The 17,325-nt window shown below is 41.0% G+C and overlaps 1 protein-coding gene across 1 annotated transcript; it reads right to left on the reverse strand.

Annotated features, from left to right (window-relative positions):
• Window positions 1–103: 103 nt before the first annotated feature.
• On the reverse strand, window positions 104–16,149 carry LOC119410404 (E3 ubiquitin-protein ligase E3D). Its single transcript, XM_037677316.1, has 6 exons — window positions 16,036–16,149; window positions 11,935–12,146; window positions 10,409–10,499; window positions 662–884; window positions 300–372; window positions 104–222 (listed from the first exon to the last, which is right to left on the reverse strand). Exons 1-6 carry the CDS (start codon window positions 16,110–16,112, stop codon window positions 104–106), a joined length of 795 nt encoding a protein of 264 aa, XP_037533244.1. The 5' UTR covers window positions 16,113–16,149.
• Between the last annotated feature and the right edge of the window lie 1,176 nt (window positions 16,150–17,325).

Genomic DNA, 17,325 nt, shown 5'->3' on the forward strand with positions numbered 1-17,325 from the left:
TTGTTATATACCTGGATGACTGAGAAAACAAACTTTGTGTTTTTGAATACTTAGAGGAAGTTTTAGTTTTCTTCCTGTAAACACAAGATTTTCTTTTCCACAATCAAAACTGTCCCCAACAGGAAGTGTGAGTGAAAACCTGCCTGCTCAGCGACGCTCCAGGCTCTCCACCTCCCGCAGCAGGCTCCACCACCACCTGGGTGATGTAGAGCTTCACGGCCTCTGAAAGGGAACGTTTTATTCAGACTGTCAATAAAAACCATAATTAAATTTGACAGAGCTGCTGGGATGGTGCACACCTGGTGAAACAGCTTCTCCAAGTTCTGACGAACAGCTTGCACAAGAGATGAGAGTCAAACGGCGACAGGGTTTCTGTGCAGAGTAAAAAACAACCATCACAACACCACGATACATCTTTTTTAATTTATTTAGCTGCTATGAGTTGGATGTAGAACAGACGACAGGAGGAGACTCGCAGTCGATACTCTGATTATTTTTCGTGCTGCTCATGTGGAGAATGACAAATGGAAGAACGTTGCAGATCAATCCTCATCTACCAGCGTTGGACTGCATCGATGCATCTGTCTGAGGGTCTGTGTGTGTGGCAAACCTTTTTGTTAGATACTATAACCTGAATAAAAGCGACCTGCACGTCCCTCACCTTTGTTTCCTGACCGTCTGCTGGGCCCACAGGACTCTCTTCCTCCGTCAGAGTGTGGTCACAGCTGCGGTCACGGGCCAGGAGGATGAAGGTGTCGCCCAGTAAACAGTCCTCTGCTCGGGGCAGCAGCTTCTTGTTGGCAAACGGGTCCGGGTGGCAACACCACTCGTCCACGATGGCGTTCCAGTTCCCGTTAGGAAGAGGAAGAACTCGCTTAAACGTTCTGAAGGAAAGGAAAGAAAAACTCAGTTACTGTACAGCAGGGGTGTTGGACTGTTACAAAAAGGGGCCAAATTACAAATTTACTTCAAACCGAGGGACAGTTTCAGTCAATACGTTATGTCCAGTCAGACACCCGACATCATTCTCTCGTTTGATGATCTCTGTCGCTCATCAAAATCAAAAATACAGAAAAATTCTAATTTTTCTTGTCTTCAAAGTTGGCCAAGTGTCATGCGAGCTCTGCACTACATAAAGTCTGCTCAGTTTTTAAGTAAAATGAGAAGCAATAAAAGACATTTTAATTTAAAACAAATCATCATCTTGGAATCCAGATAAGATGTTAACAAGGCCCATATTTGGCCCCTGAGCCTTCACTTCGACACATGGATATTCAGATAAATTTGACAATAAAATTTTTTTACACCTAGCAACAACAGGAAGGCCAAATAGTCAGACGATAGTTTACATGTTATACATGATTAGATGCCGCCATGCATGTGCATACTTTATTTTTTCTGTTTTAACTTTATATGTCACTTCACTTGCTTTTGATGAAAGTGGACGCTTTCTTTCCCTCTCCTGCCTTCCTCCTCTGCTTTTGCTCCGTCTGTGAATCCCCCCCCCCCCCCCCCCGATAACATCTGTAGACAATTACCAGAGCGAGCCAGCTGCACACTGTGCCATCTTTATCAGGTCTATGGAACCTCTGGTAGTGTTAATGGACAATCTCACCACCTTTGTCAGATTCCTCCCCCCTGTGGAATGTCTGCGTCATCGTGCTGTTTATGTGTGGGGTCTTTTTTCTCAACTTTCACACTGTGCCTCGGCCAGGGTGCAGTGTGAGATATGAATTTTTTTTGCCTCCCCTCATGTTACTTTGCTACTTTTTCGTCTGTCTAAAACAGGTCTCACTTGTAAATAAGTCTCCGAGGCTCAATGTGATTAAACTGTATAAATAAAGGTTGAATGAGAATTTCCAGATGACACACCTTTCTATCTGTCTCTCTAACTACTGTTGCTGTAGTAGCCCAGCAGTCATAGCATCAGACCTTCAAGTTCAAGTTCATTTGTGTTCATTTGTCTTACACAAGGTTAACACAAGGTTAACACAAGGTTAACAGTACAATGAAATGCTTAGGATGAGAAGAACTGATTTAACTTGCTAAAAAAACAAAAATAACAAAAAAAAAAAAAAAAAAAAACTACTTCTACCTTCAGACACATCAGTCTATCTGACACACTTTTCACCTCTACTACATTTTTTTCCAACTCAACTCCTCCTTCAGGACCACCCCATTCCATTTCTCTTTCTATCCACACCATGATAAAGCAGTTTAAACCCTGCTCCAATGCTGCGAGCCTTGCTGCCCTTCCACTTGGTCTCTTGGACACATAAAACATCTACCTTCCTTCTCTGCATCATGTCAGTCAGCTCTCTACCTTTGTCTGTCATTGTCCCCACATTTAGAGTTGCAACCCTCAGTCCTACATTCTTGACTTTCCTCTTCTCTCTCTATCTCCTGATGTGATTCCCTTCTCGTTGTCTTTGACTAAAGGGCCCAGCATACTCCATTTGATGCTATCAGTCGACTCGCGGTCACGTGGTTGCGGGACATTTGTGTACACACACACACCTTTCATAGTCAAGACACAGGCCCAAAGCTCCTGGGAAACCCCTTCCAAGGCAATATACGTCATCACGCAGGTTTCTTCTCACCAGAGTCTCCAGTCCGTCTCTGCAGCCGCTGTTTTGGCCACAAATCTATTATGAATAAAGCGCCATACTTTTCAGTAGACAAACTCCTCCAAACAATGTCTGCACGATCTCCATCCAGGAGTTTTTGGCCATTTAACTAATTTAGCGTGTTTGAAGAGTCGTACAGCTGAATGTCGGAGTGCATTTCTACATTGACGAACACGCCCACAAACTTCTGACCAATCACACAATCCTTGGTGTGTACGCCTGTGAGAAAAAGTTTGGCTCGGACCTTTGTGTCAAGAAGGGGCGGGCGAAGCGGCTTCGAGAACAAAACTGCACAATTTTCGTCACGCAACTACGACAACGAGAGCCGATTTTGCTGCTTCAGATGGAGTACGCTGGGACATTAATTGTAGCATAATTTCAAACAGCACTGGTAGCAGTTGTTAATCTGGGTCTTTTATGTCAGACGTTCTTCCTGACAACCCTCACCATTTACTCGGGTTTGGGATCGGTGCAAGAAATGCACTGGCTTGTGCTCCCTAGTGGCTGGTTCTGTAGCATATGGAGAAAAAAAAAAACTAAAAAAAAAAAAACTGAAATTGGGCCACTTTAGCCTGCAGTGTGCATGTAATGTAAATCAGACCTTTGAGATTTAAAATTTGAATTACAAAGTGTTCTGGCCAAGATGAGCAAAAGTTCAAGACAGCGTGCGTGCACTAACACGCGTGCACTAGCGCGTGCACACACACACAAAAAAAAAACAGTTCAGAGATCCAGAAATCATAAAAGCTTATTACAACTATAACAATTTAAAACTAAAAGGAGCCAGATGACATAAGACTGCTGAACAACAATAACGTTTTGCAGCAGCCCTCATAATTAACAAAAATAATCAATCAAAATGTTTCCATCCAGATGTTCATGTATTCAGACCATTTAAATTTACTCACCGAGCCACGTTTCTTCACATTCAGCTCCTTATGGAGCAGAGTGCGAGAGTCAAAATATTGAGACGCTTTGTCCCTGACTCAAAACGAGCTTACAGTTCAGTCAAAAGAAACAAGTTGTGTGAACAAACGTAGAAACTTGTCGTTCATTTTTGGGGGATGTTTGTTGACGTGACAGGAGAACGAGAACAGTTTTTAAATATTACACCAGCAGTTTAATCAGACCATCTAATACGTTCATACAGAATAAAATGATGTGAATCTTAAAGCTCCACGTTAGACTGTTTTAGGAGCATATGACACGGAACATCAATGTCCCCCGTTGATGAGGGATTAGAACAGTGAATGTTTGTGGTTTTGGACAAACGGACGGACGGGGGTTGTCTTGCCCTGGAATTGAACAGGGAAAGCAAGTGAACCTTGTATGGGTTGAGTGTATTAGAATAGAAGCAGTGTTTTTGTTTCTTTTGCCTGAGGTGGCGCAGAGTGACGGATCCTGGCAAGTAGAGGGAGCAATTTTATCCATGCCAGGCACAATGGCAGAGCCAGGGGGTGGCCAATAGTGGGCTTGGCTACACCAATCATTTCAGGAAACTGTACTATTAAGTAATATAAAAACTATTAAGCATAGTTTCCTCAAATGATAGGGGTGACCGGTTTACATATACAGTATGTATGTATCTAAAAAAAAAAAGTTAAACCTGGTCCTCTGGACATTAAAAAAAAAAAAACAAAGCAAAAAAATCTAGATACGTTTCGTCTCTCCTCCGAAAGACTTCCTCAATCTGAGGTGCTGTATTCAGCTCTGTCTCTTAAGTAGCACCTTCTCAGAGTGGATCAACCAGTTTGCTGCTGACAACCAAAACCAGCTGATCACATGCTCAAGAAGGACCATCAGCCTAACAATGGATCATTAACACACTGATGGCTGTTTACTATTCACAGAGGGCTGAGTGATACTAGCAATCACAGCATTGTAAGAGGGGGACAGTTGAACCCGGAGGCCTCCACCCCTGTTTAACGATGGACGATTTCTTTTCACAAAGATGGCCTCCTTTACTCCTCTCTCAAACCACTGTTCCTCTCTGTCCAGGATGTGAACATCTTCATCCCTGAAAGAGTGACCGCTGGCCTGGAGATGAGTGTAGACCGCAGAATCCTGGCCTGATGATGATGATCTTCTGTGCTGTGCCATCCTTTTGGCCAGTGGCTGTTTAGTTTCCCCGATGTAAGAATGATCACAGCCCTCCTGACACTGAACAATATACACAATATCCCTATTTGCCGAGGGACTGGATCTTTGAGATGAACCAGTCTTTGCCGTAATGTATTTTGGGGTTTAAAAGCCACTGGGACGTTATGTTTAGAAAATAAACGTCTCAGTTTCTCTGATACTCCCTCAACATATGGAATGACCACTGGTCTGGGTCTGGGTCTGGGTTCCTCCTTTTCACCTGATGGCTGACTCGAGTCCTGTTTGGGTTTCTTCTCTGCTTTCAGGAAGGCCCAGTTAGGATATCCACATTGCTCTAGAGCCTGTCTTGTGCAGGATTTCTCCTTCTGCCTGGCTCCTGAGTTAGTGGGGATGCTGTCTGCTCTGTGGTACAGAGTCCTGATGACTCCTAACTTGTGCTCCAAAGGGTGATGGGAGTCAAACTGCAAATACTGGTCTGTGTGGGTGGGTTTGCGGTACACCTCGGTTTGCAAATGTCCTCTATCAGAGACTGAGACCTCACAGTCCAAGAAAGCCAACCTGCCATTTTTTACATCTTCTCATGTGAACTTGATGTATTTATCCGCAGTGGTGGATATGTAGTTACAGCCATTTATGAATCTTAGCGCGCTTTGATAGGCAGCATCTAGCATCCGCAGGGTGCTTGTAGGAGTGTTCATGTAAATAATGTCACCGTAATCAATGGAGGGAAGGAAAGTAGCAGATACAAGGCGTTTCCTAGCATTCAGAGTTAGACAGGGTCTATTTCTGAAAAAGAAACAGTTTAACTTTCAGTTTCCTTACTATGTTTTCCACGAGGAGCATAAGAGATGCGAGTCGACCAAGATACCCACATATTTATAAGAATCAATAAACTCAATAGGGACACCATTTAAGGATAAAATCAGAGGAAGAACTGCTAGGACTGACTTCCTGTTTGAAAAAAAGCATCCCTTTGGTTTTATCGGCATTTAGGACAAGTTTGAGACAGAACAAATCTGACTGGATGATGTCAAACGTGGATTGCAAAAGCTGGAAAGCCTTAGCAACTGTTTTAGCTCGACAAACAACTGTGTCATCAGCATAGAAATGTAAGGATGCATCAGGGATGCTCTGACCTACATTACCTATGTAGATTGTAAAGAGGGTGGGTCCTAAGACTGAGCCTTGTGGTACACCATTGCTGACTGTTAAATAACTGGAGGAAATACCATAATGTTGAACACATTGCCTCCGATCTGAAAGATGGTTACAACCAATATACATACAATTATCTAACTCACAAGATTTACATATACCGAATTTTTCGACATACAAGTCACAACTTTGTTTTGCTTTTTTGCAGAATTTACATGCCATGCAACACAAAGAGACTTATTTATGTTTTCCCCCCATATTTATAACCCAATTTTTGGCTGAGGTATGACTGTAGTGAACTAGGCCTCTGACCTCAACCTGTCTCTGAAGACCTTCATGGGACGGGAACTGTTATTTCATTGATTTGAATCCAGAAATACAAATTATCTCATCAAGAGACTATTTAATTGTATCCTGAATTAATCAATTGAAAGAACACTCTTCTTTTTACATTATCATTACTATTTTAGAATATCTTGATAATCAAAGTGTGTTTAGTTCATATCCTGATGCATGCTCAATAATCCAGGTAGAAAAATCCAAAAAAGTTCAATCTGGTCCTCTGGACATTCAAAAAAACAAAACAAAGCAAAACAACAAAAAAATGTAGAAACGTTTCGTCTCTCATCCGAGAGACTTCCTCAGTCTGAGGTGCTGTATTCAGCTCAGTCTCTTAAATAGCACCTTCTCAGAGTGGATCAACCAGTTTTGCTGCTGACAACCAAAACCAGCTGATCACATGCTCAAGGAGGACCATCAGCCTAACAATGGATCATTAGCACACTGATGGCTGTTTGCTATTCACAGAGGGCTGAGTGATACTAGCAATCACAGCATTGTAAGAGGGGGACAATTGAACACGTAGGCCTCCACCCCTGTTTAAAGATGGACGGTTTCTTTTCACAAAGATGGCCTCCTTTACTCCTCTCATACCATTTCTAAATGTTGAAGTGAACCACTCATTTAAATTCAGGTCTCTCTTGTAAATGAGTCCTCGAGGCTCAATGGGATTTACCTGTATAAATAAAGGTTGATTGATAAATCAACTGTGAAACAGTATTAATGATTTTTAAACCTCATTAGACTTAGAAATCAAGTTAAATGTCTATTTACAAAGTAATTGTGCATTTTGATCTTCTGTCTGAATGAGTGGATTTGATGTCGGTCAGAAGTCAGGGATGTCGGTCGAAAGTCAGAGACAAACAGAGACGAGTTATTAGAACGAAGTGTCTTGTTTTTAAACCTTGCAAACAGTAAATAACTTCAACTGGCACTTGCAAATTTTCTCACTTCTTCATAAACATTTCTCTGTCTGTACTAACCGTTCCTAAACATTCCTGCAGCCTCTCTTGACTTTTAATAACCCTCTGACATCACTGAAACACTGCCCCTGCTGGTTGTTTCAACCAATCAGGAAGTACCAATTGACAGGAAATGAGTACTCTTTAAAAAGTCAACACTTCCTGGGACTATCCAGTCTTCCTGCAGTTTTCTTTCAGTCTTCCTTGGGACTATGGAGTCTTCCTGAAGTCTTCCTGGAGTTTCCTTGAGTCTATGAAGTCTTCCCGGAGTCTTCCACTTCTGAGTGGAACTTCGGACTCAGTCTTCCACTTCTGAGTGGAACTATGAAGTCTTCCAGCAGAACTGAGAAGCTGATGGAATGGGACCATGTGCAAAGGGGTCCGTCCATCCCAGCGGAGTCACAGTGCCTCACTGTGAACTCACCCGGGCGTAACGCCCTACAACTTCAAAGGAAGCTTGTTCTGTTGAACGGAGTAAACCACACGGCTTCTGACGATGACCAGCCTCTTTAACCGGAGACGCTGTAAAGGGATCGTACTAATGGACTTCTGTTCCGGAGTGGAGGTATCCCCCCATCTAAGGTAACAAAGTCTCTGCATGTCCTGAAGTGTACCGGAAGGTTGAGCTGGTGTTGAAAGAAGCGTGCTAATTCTGGTCACAAACATACATCTTCCTTTTAAATCTATTTCTTCTCTTTAACTTCTATTCACCAGCAATCTAGATGCCTTCAGAGGTGAATCAGCCTCAATCAGTAATGTTCTGTTGTCTTGTTAGTAAAGCGTGCCAAGTTTTTATTAATCAGAAACAGATCAGCAAATCAATGTGTACATGTCTTGATGTTAAATTTTGATTCTGTTAAATAAATGACCGCATTTCTTCTGATGGGTCAAAGATAAAATGGCGTCTCATGTCACTGATTAAACAATCCTCACAGTTATCTTGGTCACTTGGCAGAAATTTAACTCGAAAAAGAAAAAATCCGTTGTAATTAACAATTAATATTCTTTGTGCTTGAACTAGCTTTAAGAATAATTAATTAGTAGTGTGTCTACAGCAAAGCTGTCCCTACATCACTACATGACCATTTTCATTCATTCCGACACTGAAAATATTGAACACTACTATTTTCAGCTGCTAGATGGCACTCGAGTAGTATGGCATGCTGTTGTGTCATGCAATAGGTAAAAGTGGCTATTAATGACACAATCAGCTTGCCACAGCCTTCCCACCTTTGTTCTGCTCACTTGGAGCAACCATCAAATCAGCATCATTTCTTTGCGCCGCCCTGGCGAAATGCAGCTAATTTGACCATTAAAGTACATTTATTAAGTAAAAGTTCAACTGAGACACACCTTTAATGTCGAGCAAACAAATAATTGCTTTAGGTGCTTTTCTTGTTAAATTTCGAAGAAATGCAAAGCGTTCCTCCATCCTGATTTTCTCCCTCTGTGCGCTCCCGGAGCACCGAGTACTTTTGAAATGCCGCTCACTTGACTGTTAAAAGTCCTTTTATTTAAAAAAGTTCAACTGAGACACATCTTTACTATAAAGTCGAGCAAACAAATTTTGTTTTTAGGTGGTTATCTTGTTAAATTTAGAAGAAATGCACAGCGAGTCGTCCCTCTGCGCGCTCCTGCTTCTGCATATCGGCTTTTGAAAATATGGCTGGTTTGACCGTCAAAGTGCATTTATTAAGTACAAGTTAAACTGAGACACCTTTACTATAATTTCGAGCAAACAAATAGTTTTTAAGTGTTAATCTTGTTAAATTCCTCCCGTGCACGCTCCCCCGGCCGCCATTTGGCAGCCAATCGATTTTTTGCACAACACTGGGCCACATTTCTGGGTTGTCAGCGCTGATGCGTAACAAACGTGGCACGTCAGTGGTGACGCGTAATAGATGCAACGTATATGGCAAAGCGACGTATTTATGTTTTTTTCCACTTTATTATACATATTTGGACTGATGCGATGCGTACAGCGGAAAATACGGGTATACATATATAATACATATATAGAGGCAGCCATCTTGGAATTTGATGTAACAACCAACTTTTTAAAAGGAACCTTTTTACACCCAGATGTAGCCACGTACCAAAACGTAAGTCGACATCACACTTATTTTCCAAGTTATCATGCTCACAGCATGGATGAACATTTATGGTAGCAGCCATCTTGGATTTTGACGTGGCTACCATGTTTTCAAAAGGAATCTTTCATATGCTAAGATGTAGCCACACACCAAAACAAAAGTCAATATTGCATTTATTTTTCAAGTTATCATGCTCACAACATGTAACAGATAGATGTTCTTTCAAATTCCCTCTTTTTGCTCCAGAAAATGAAAAAAAAAAAAAAACAATGAGCTGCTACAGCCACTGCAGCTCAATATGTAGTTATTTTAATCCAGAATGCCTTTCTAAAGATTGTCAGGTGTACGAGTTCTTCAAAAGTTGGACAAACTCCTTCAACTGGTGTTACATCCAAAATTTCTCTGTTTTAATCAGTCAAGGGCAACTTGGGACTGCTGGTTTATTGGTGCTGAAGAGGACAGTGCAGCATGAAAGCTAAAGCTCTAAAACCAAAACGACAAGCTAAAAGTAGCTAAATGTTCTGCAGAGATGAGATGTTTTAGTGCAGAGATATTACTGCTAGTAGTTCTTGCTGCATGTCAACACATGGCAGGTTTGGTCCAGTACTGCACTAATAATATTATATTAGTGTAAATAATCTGCATGGAGTTTATTATAAGCGAGTATCCATACGCAGTGGGGTACTTAATTACAAAATTATTTTTAGTAAAATCCCAATTTTGATCACTGTTTGGAAGCATGATGACTAAAACTCCAAGTAACACCAAGACCTTGTTGGACAAAAATAAAGTTTGGGGAAGTCTTTGAGTGTGTTACTGCTGAGAAACATTGCCGGTGGGTCTTCGTAATGCAGCTTTGGCAGCTCTCGGCACAATGCTGAGCAGAGAGACTGGAACAAAGCCAGAGTCCATAAGAACAACCTGAAGGACGACATTTGTTTTTAATGGGCAGAGCACACCTTTACGTCACACACGCTCTATAACTCAAACCCAGTCAGGCTGACAACTGTGGACTCCCCCGAGGAGCCATCCATCAATGTTTCTCCCCCAGACTATCGCTCCTGCGGGCGAGTCGCTCCTCTTCCTGCGGAGGAGGACGTAAATAGAAAAAGCATCTCCGTCTGTTCCCTACCTGTCGTCCAGCAGCCGGGTCATGCAGCCCTGGCAGCAGAAGCAGTAAGTCTTCTTTGCTTCAAGAGTCTCTATGACTCCGTCAGAGGACACTGTGAAGGGGGGAAACAAAAAATGAGGGCAATGTGGTGAAAGGGTGCGAACATTTTAGCATGGAGCACAGAGTCAATAAAATACAAGTTGGTGGGGGTACGAGGCTACGCGGTGAAATTGGTCTGATCTGACTGGACTGTCCTGAACTCAAACTTTCCCTGGCTTCTGTGCTCAAACTGAAAATGTCAAGAAGAGTCAAAAGATGGATTTTGGCACAACCTCAGACAACGTCAGGTCCAATAATTTACTAACTTTGATGAGCACAACCTGAAAAACCCTGAAAAGGTTGGGACGTTGTGCAAAATGTAAAGAAAAACACAATACAGTGAGTTACAAACAAACAAATTGGACTTTTTTTTTTTAGAAAAATAAAGGACAATTTAAGATTGATGGCAGCAAATGTCTTTAAAGTTGTTCCAGGTTCACAGCCTGTCAACGTCAAGGACCTGAGGAGACCAGTTATTGGACTTCTTAGAGAAATGTCCCATTCTGGTCTGAGAAAAGATTCTAACTGTTCAACAGTCCTGGGTCTTCTTTGTTGGATTGTTTGTGGTACATCACATGTTTACACTCGGCGTGTGGTCTGGACTGCAGGCAGGTCAGTTCAGCAGCTGGACTCTTCCTCTACAGAGCCAAGCTGTTGTGATGGATGCAGTTTGTGGTTCAGCATCGTCTTATTTAAGCAAAGCCTTCCCTGAAGAAGACATCTGGATGGGAGAAAATGTTCTAAAACTTATTAAAAAAACATATTTTGGAGCACCTATGGTGTTTTACCAGACGTGGACGTTACTCATGTCATAAGCACTAATGCACCCCCATACCATCAGAAAGGCAGGCTTTTGAACTGTGTGCTACAAACCATCTGGATGGTCCCGCTCTTCTTTAGTATGGACAACACGATATCGTGGTTTCTAAAAAGAACTTCAAACCTCTGCCCATCTTAAGTCAGAGATTCTTTATTGTCATTCGCACCTCATGTGGTACATGTGGTGGAGCGAAATTATGTACACAGGGTCCCAGTTACAACCAACAATAAAATGTATAAGGAAAAACAGTAATACATCTAAGATATGAACTAAGAAAAACATCAATTAAATAAAACCTCAACCTTAACCTCAGAGATTCAGCTTTAAGTGTTTTTTAAACCCAGTCATTTTACTGGTCAGTTGCCAGTTTTTAAAATGATCCTCCAGCTGTTTTTTTAGTACCACTTGTTTAAACTTCTCCTATTTTTCCTCTAAAATTTGAGCAGTTTCTTAGTCTAAACACCCGATATGTTTACTCTGCTCCACTGTGAAGAAAATATGGGTTAAAGAAATGTGCAAATCTTCCACTTTTATTTACATTTTACTCCAAGTCACAACTTTTTCTAAATTGATGTAATCTAAAACAGAGTAAGAGACGACGTTGTTTTAGTTTGGTCCTGATCGTTACCTTCCTCCGTGCGCCGTTCGACAGCGATGCGCAGCCTGAAATGCAGCTCCTCTCCACCGGCTTCTCCCCCAGGTGTGTGGAGGCAGGAGCCCTGCTCGAAGGTGACCCCTGCCGGTAATGTCAGGCTCACGTCTCCTCTCGGAGTCCTGACGAGGAGCGAGGACTCCCTGCTCGTCACCTCCACATCTGCAGCACCTCTGGCCACTTCCTTCCTGGGGAGCAGATGGAAGCGCACACTTTACACAAAGAAAATCATGTTCACTCATTCAAAAGCACAGATTATATGAAAACATTACAACTTAAACTAGCTACTCTGCTGAAAATCTCCTGATTTGATCCCAAGTAAACAAAAATTCTAACTTGAAGCATTGATTTTTCTGTGACGGTGACATTCAAACGTGTTTTTATGAGCCAGTTTTCATGAATATGACCTTTTCTACTAAAGAGAAAGAATTTATTACAATGTTTTACTTTTTGTTACATTAAATACTGAAATGCATTTCATCTGTACCAAAAACATGAGATTTATCTGTGCAGATTTATGATTAGTACAAGTCCCATATAAAGCACAGTTATATCTATAAGGTTTGAAAAAACTAATTATTTGAGTGCGGATCAAATAAATATAATAGTGCAGGTGTGAACATTTACATATAATAGAAGCTGTAGAAGAGAAGTTAAACGACTGTAGACAGCACTGGCTCTTGGACATTCAGCAAAGACCCACAGTCCACTTTGCTGCTTTCACACCCTCCTGACACCATCTAGTGATGGTTTTGGAGCGCTGCGTGCACAACTTTGCTTCATGTAGAAAAACTGCCACAAAACATTTCAGACTCACTCCGTCTTGCAGAAGATCAGATTCTAAGTGAACGCAGAGCAGGAACACCGCTCCGTCTTCGTTAGTTGCAGTTATTTGATTACACCCGAGAGGCATTTTACTTTTATTAATAGAATGCATGACAAGGTTGATATTATTAGCATGGATTTCCTTTTGATGAGGTCACATTATCTTCAGGATGCAGAAGGACGTAGGATCTTGGGCATCATTTTTCTGTCTGGGGAACAATAAGGAGGATTGGGTTTCTGTTTCACTTCGTGTTCTGGTCTCGGTGGCAGGCAAACAACTGATTGGAGACCAGAATCAAGGGGTGTTCTGACTCACCTGGGACCAGCTGGTAATTATAGTTCTGAGGGAGGAATCTTAACTGGCCACAATCAGTTTTATAGAGCTGCAGAAAAATACATTACTGCCGGTTCATCACTACTAGGCAGATGATACAGGAGCCTCTCATCACACACAAAAGTCTCAAAGACGGTAATAACCCACAAGCTGTCAGATTACTGAACAGTTGGTAATAACACTGAACAACTGGCAATAACATGGCACCAAGCCACATCTGTGACACCTGATATGTTTATTGCTACTGCACTATGTGGCTCAGGACATTATTACCTGCAGTGTTCCCTCAGTGAGGACTGAACTAGGCAAAAGGGCCTTCTCCTATTCCGCTCCTGTTTCCTGGAATATCTTACAAAAAGATTTGAAGCTCTCGACCTTGACCTCTCTAAGTGGCTTTAAGAATCTGTTGGACACCTGGCAGGGTCCAATGCAGACATGTTCCTGTTTTTAGTTTTCTACATTTGTCTTGGAATCTAGCTGTTTTTTGTTTTGTTACCTTTTCCTTTTAGCCATCCTATTTGTTAAAAAAAAAACAGATATAAAAAACTGTAGTATGCTTTTTTATAACTGTTTTGTTGTTGCTGTTGTCCATTTGTCATCTTTCTTTGTTGAAATCAGGTCTCTCTTGTAAATGAGTCCTCGAGGCTCAATGGGATTTACCTGTCTAAATAAAGGTTGATTGATGTCACTACCTTACCATCATAATTCATCTCATTATTACTCGCTATCTGTGCAAAAACCTGTGTCACACAACCTGTGTAGTTTGTTAGTTATGTGTAAGCCTGTCATGATAACTAATTTTGCTGGGTGATCAACTGTCTCAGAAATTACTGCAATAAACAATAATATTGTCTGAAATTTGACAATAATTAGTAATTATTGTCAAATTTAAGAAGAAATGTTGATTTGTTTTGAGTGCATTACCTTTTTTGACCACCAGATGGCAGCATAAGATGGTTTGAACCAAAGGATAGATAGTGAGGGACTGAGCAGCGTGTCTCTAAAAAAAATGGGAGGGAGGCCCCTTGATGTGACATGGGCTGTCGTTCCCCGATCCGTTACAGAAGCATGATCCGTAGGGTACTTCCGGGTTACAGAAGCATGATCCGTAGGGTACTTCCGGGTCACACGGATCACCGTTGTTTATGAATAAAAACCATTTTAATTTACTTAGAAAAAGTACGTTCTCCATCGCCGCCGATCTTCATGTAGCTAATTTACGGCACTCGTATTTCCATTACAAATCATTGGTTAAGATGATATATGACGCATTAGTCCTGACCCCCAGCCTGGACTGAACAAAACCCTACAAGATACAGAATGAATCATTTCCATGGTGAAACAGCGCCGCTCAGTGGTGAAGCTGCATCTCATCTTAACCAATGACGTAAATATGTCAATGATTTTAACGGAAATACGAGTGGCGTAAATTAGCAACATGAAAATCGGCGGAGATAAAGCACATACTTTTCTAAATAAATTAATACAGTTCTTATTCATAAACGGAATTATACCAGTACATTTTTCTTAATCTAGCATATTTAAAAATGGTGATCTATGCGACCCGGAAGTATTCCTTTTAGCGCTTACGCAAATGAGCTACACTATGGATCGGCTTCCGTAACAGATTGAGGAATGACAGGCTGTCTCTCTTTCCTTTATTCGGTTCTCAAAGTGACGGATGCTCCGTGTGCAAAGCTTTTAATAAAAATTAAAAACATAAGTAAACAAGTTCTCAGCTTCTCTTTGCAGAGAAAAACAACTTTTTACACCAAGGCACAGGTTTCAACCGTGAATTTTGGAGCTTGGACAAGACCGAGGCTTTTTAGGAAGTCAAAACTCTCCTCCTCATCCCCAACATTTAGTTGAATTTTTGACCTTGTGTTAATCTGCATAAACAATAAATTAAACTGAACAAAGACTTGTGTAGTATCTGGGTATTACCATTTGTTGGTGCAAGAACAGTTAGTAAAAACAGTGAAAAGTAAACTAGCAATCCTGCTTTGTGAACAAAGTGACAAAATGTGAAACTAGTGAGTGGAAACTGGAGTCAGTGTCTGATCAAACTGTAAAACAATTGCCTCAAAAAACTAACAAATAAAATTACAGACAGAAAAGTGCAACGACGCCATTTTTAACACTAGACTGACATCAGGTCCAATACTGACACCCGTCTCCGGACACCATTTATTGACACCCAAACTGAAATTTATGAAGAAGACTGAAGAAAACATAAACTTCTGCAGTCGTGTAAAGACTGGAAGCTTCAAGGAAAACAAACAAACATTCTCACATAATAAACAAACAAACAAACAGAAATAACAGCGACAAAAAGTAAAAGTATTATGGCTCCATATTTACAGGCGGACATTAAAAATTATTTTGCAACATACAGCAGCAAGTGGTGGAGTGGTGGTGCAGAGGTTAGAGAAGATGGGTCTATAATCGCAAGGTCGCTGGTTCAACTCCCCCGACTGACGACATCAAAACGTGGGTGGGTAAGGTGAAGCACCCATATCTGGCTGCCTCCACCCTCATTTGCCCCACTCTGGGCCCTTGAGCAAGGCCCTTAACCCGCACCACCCTTGGGCAACCCATGGCAGCTCTCTGCTCCACTCAGAGGGCTGTGGTAGCTCGGTGTCTGTGGTTGTGTCAGGAAGGACATCCGGTGTAAAAACATTTTCCAAGTCTTAGTGTGAGTTAGTTCTCTGTGGAGACTCTGAAGGAGGGAGCAGCCGAAAGAAGACGAATGACGTCTTTAACAGCTTTTATTTTGAAAGCACCTATAGCCTTTGCGAAGTGGAAGCTAAGTGCAGAGCTACCTACCTTAGCTTAAAATAAACGAACAAAAAACAAAGCAAGCCAAACACATTCAACTGTGGTCTTTTCCTGAAAAGATGTGGTCGTTATTAATTTACCCGACAATAAGAAGTCCGCTCTGAAGCCGTTTCCTCAGCTCCAAGAAGACTCCAGCTCCGCGTGCTTTTGAACACATCACGTCGTTCGACCAACGGGAAGCTGAGAAAAATAAACTCAACTGTTCTTATAACTAAACTGCCTGTGTCCGCGGGGCTTTAAAAACAGTCATACAATCCAACGCATCAATTCAAACGTGGGCTCAGGCTGTGGTTCACAGCGTGCCAAGAGCGCATGCGTGAAGAAGCTCAGTACAGGAAAACAACATCCGGTTTGATGTTTCAAAACAAGAGCGTTAAAATATCTATCAATTTTCAAAAATCTTGCATTTGTCTTTTTTTTTCATCTCTGACTACTTACGCTCAATAAACAAAGCATTATCCAGCCTAACTAAAATCAGGAAACCAAACATTTATGTGAATTCCTTTAAACTCAAATATTCCAATTTATAAATGATTTTCTATCCTCACATTTTTTGTGCAGCACATCCCAAAGTAATCCCGAGCATATTCAGACAAAATGCAATTTACAAGACATTGTCAGCTTCAAAAAATTACTATAATTCATAATTCAGACTCCAAGAGTTAAAAAAAAAAAGATATTACATTTCTTTTTTGTTTGTTGAAGAATGATGTGGAAAGGATGATTAACTCAATTTTTATCATTAAAATGCATCCAATGAAGATAATTACACATTGCAATGTCTTTTATTAAAGACTGCCATGTTAATTAATTTACAAAATGTATTTTGGAATCTTACACTTATCAAATTTGAAAAATATGTGTGTTTGTTTCTAAAATAAATGAATCTCTGATCGTTGCGGTGATATGCTAATGATTTTTCATCAGGAGCAGTGTGTTTTTTAATAGTTTCACATTACATCATGTTTTTATTTAGACAGAGCTAAAGGTTCTATGGAAGAACCATGCAGGAAGTTGTGCTTCACAGACTTTATCGAGCAATTTATTCAAAACAGAAAATTAAAATTTAAACCAATAAAATAACATGTTATAGGATATACATATCCATCTACAGTGCCTTGCGAAAGTATTCGTCCCCCTTGAACTTTTCAACCTTTTGCCACATTTCAGGCTTCAAACATAAAGATATAAAATTTTTATTTTTTTGTGAAGAATCAACAACAAGTGGGGCACAATCGTGAAGTGGAATGAAATTTATTGGATGTGTCAAACTTTTTTTAACAAATAAAAAACTGAAAAGTGGGGCGTGCAATATTATTGGGCCCCTTTACTTTCAGTGCAGCAAACTCACTCCAGAAGTTCAGTGAGGA

The sequence above is a fragment of the Nematolebias whitei genome, chromosome 5 (genome assembly GCF_014905685.2).
Source record: "Nematolebias whitei isolate Nwh7 chromosome 5, NemWhi1, whole genome shotgun sequence".
NCBI lineage: Eukaryota > Metazoa > Chordata > Actinopteri > Cyprinodontiformes > Rivulidae > Nematolebias > Nematolebias whitei.

Excerpts from the sequence above, each read along its gene's own strand:
- LOC119410404 (XM_037677316.1), bottom strand. The coding sequence starts at position 16,112 with ATGTGTTCAAAAGCACGCGGAGCTGGAGTCTTCTTGGAGCTGAGGAAA. Across the intron at positions 885-10,408 it reads ACCCGGCTGCTGGACGACAG|AACGTTTAAGCGAGTTCTTC; the intron begins GTAGGGAACAGA and ends CCTTTCCTTCAG. Across the intron at positions 373-661 it reads CAGACGGTCAGGAAACAAAG|AAACCCTGTCGCCGTTTGAC; the intron begins GTGAGGGACGTG and ends TACTCTGCACAG.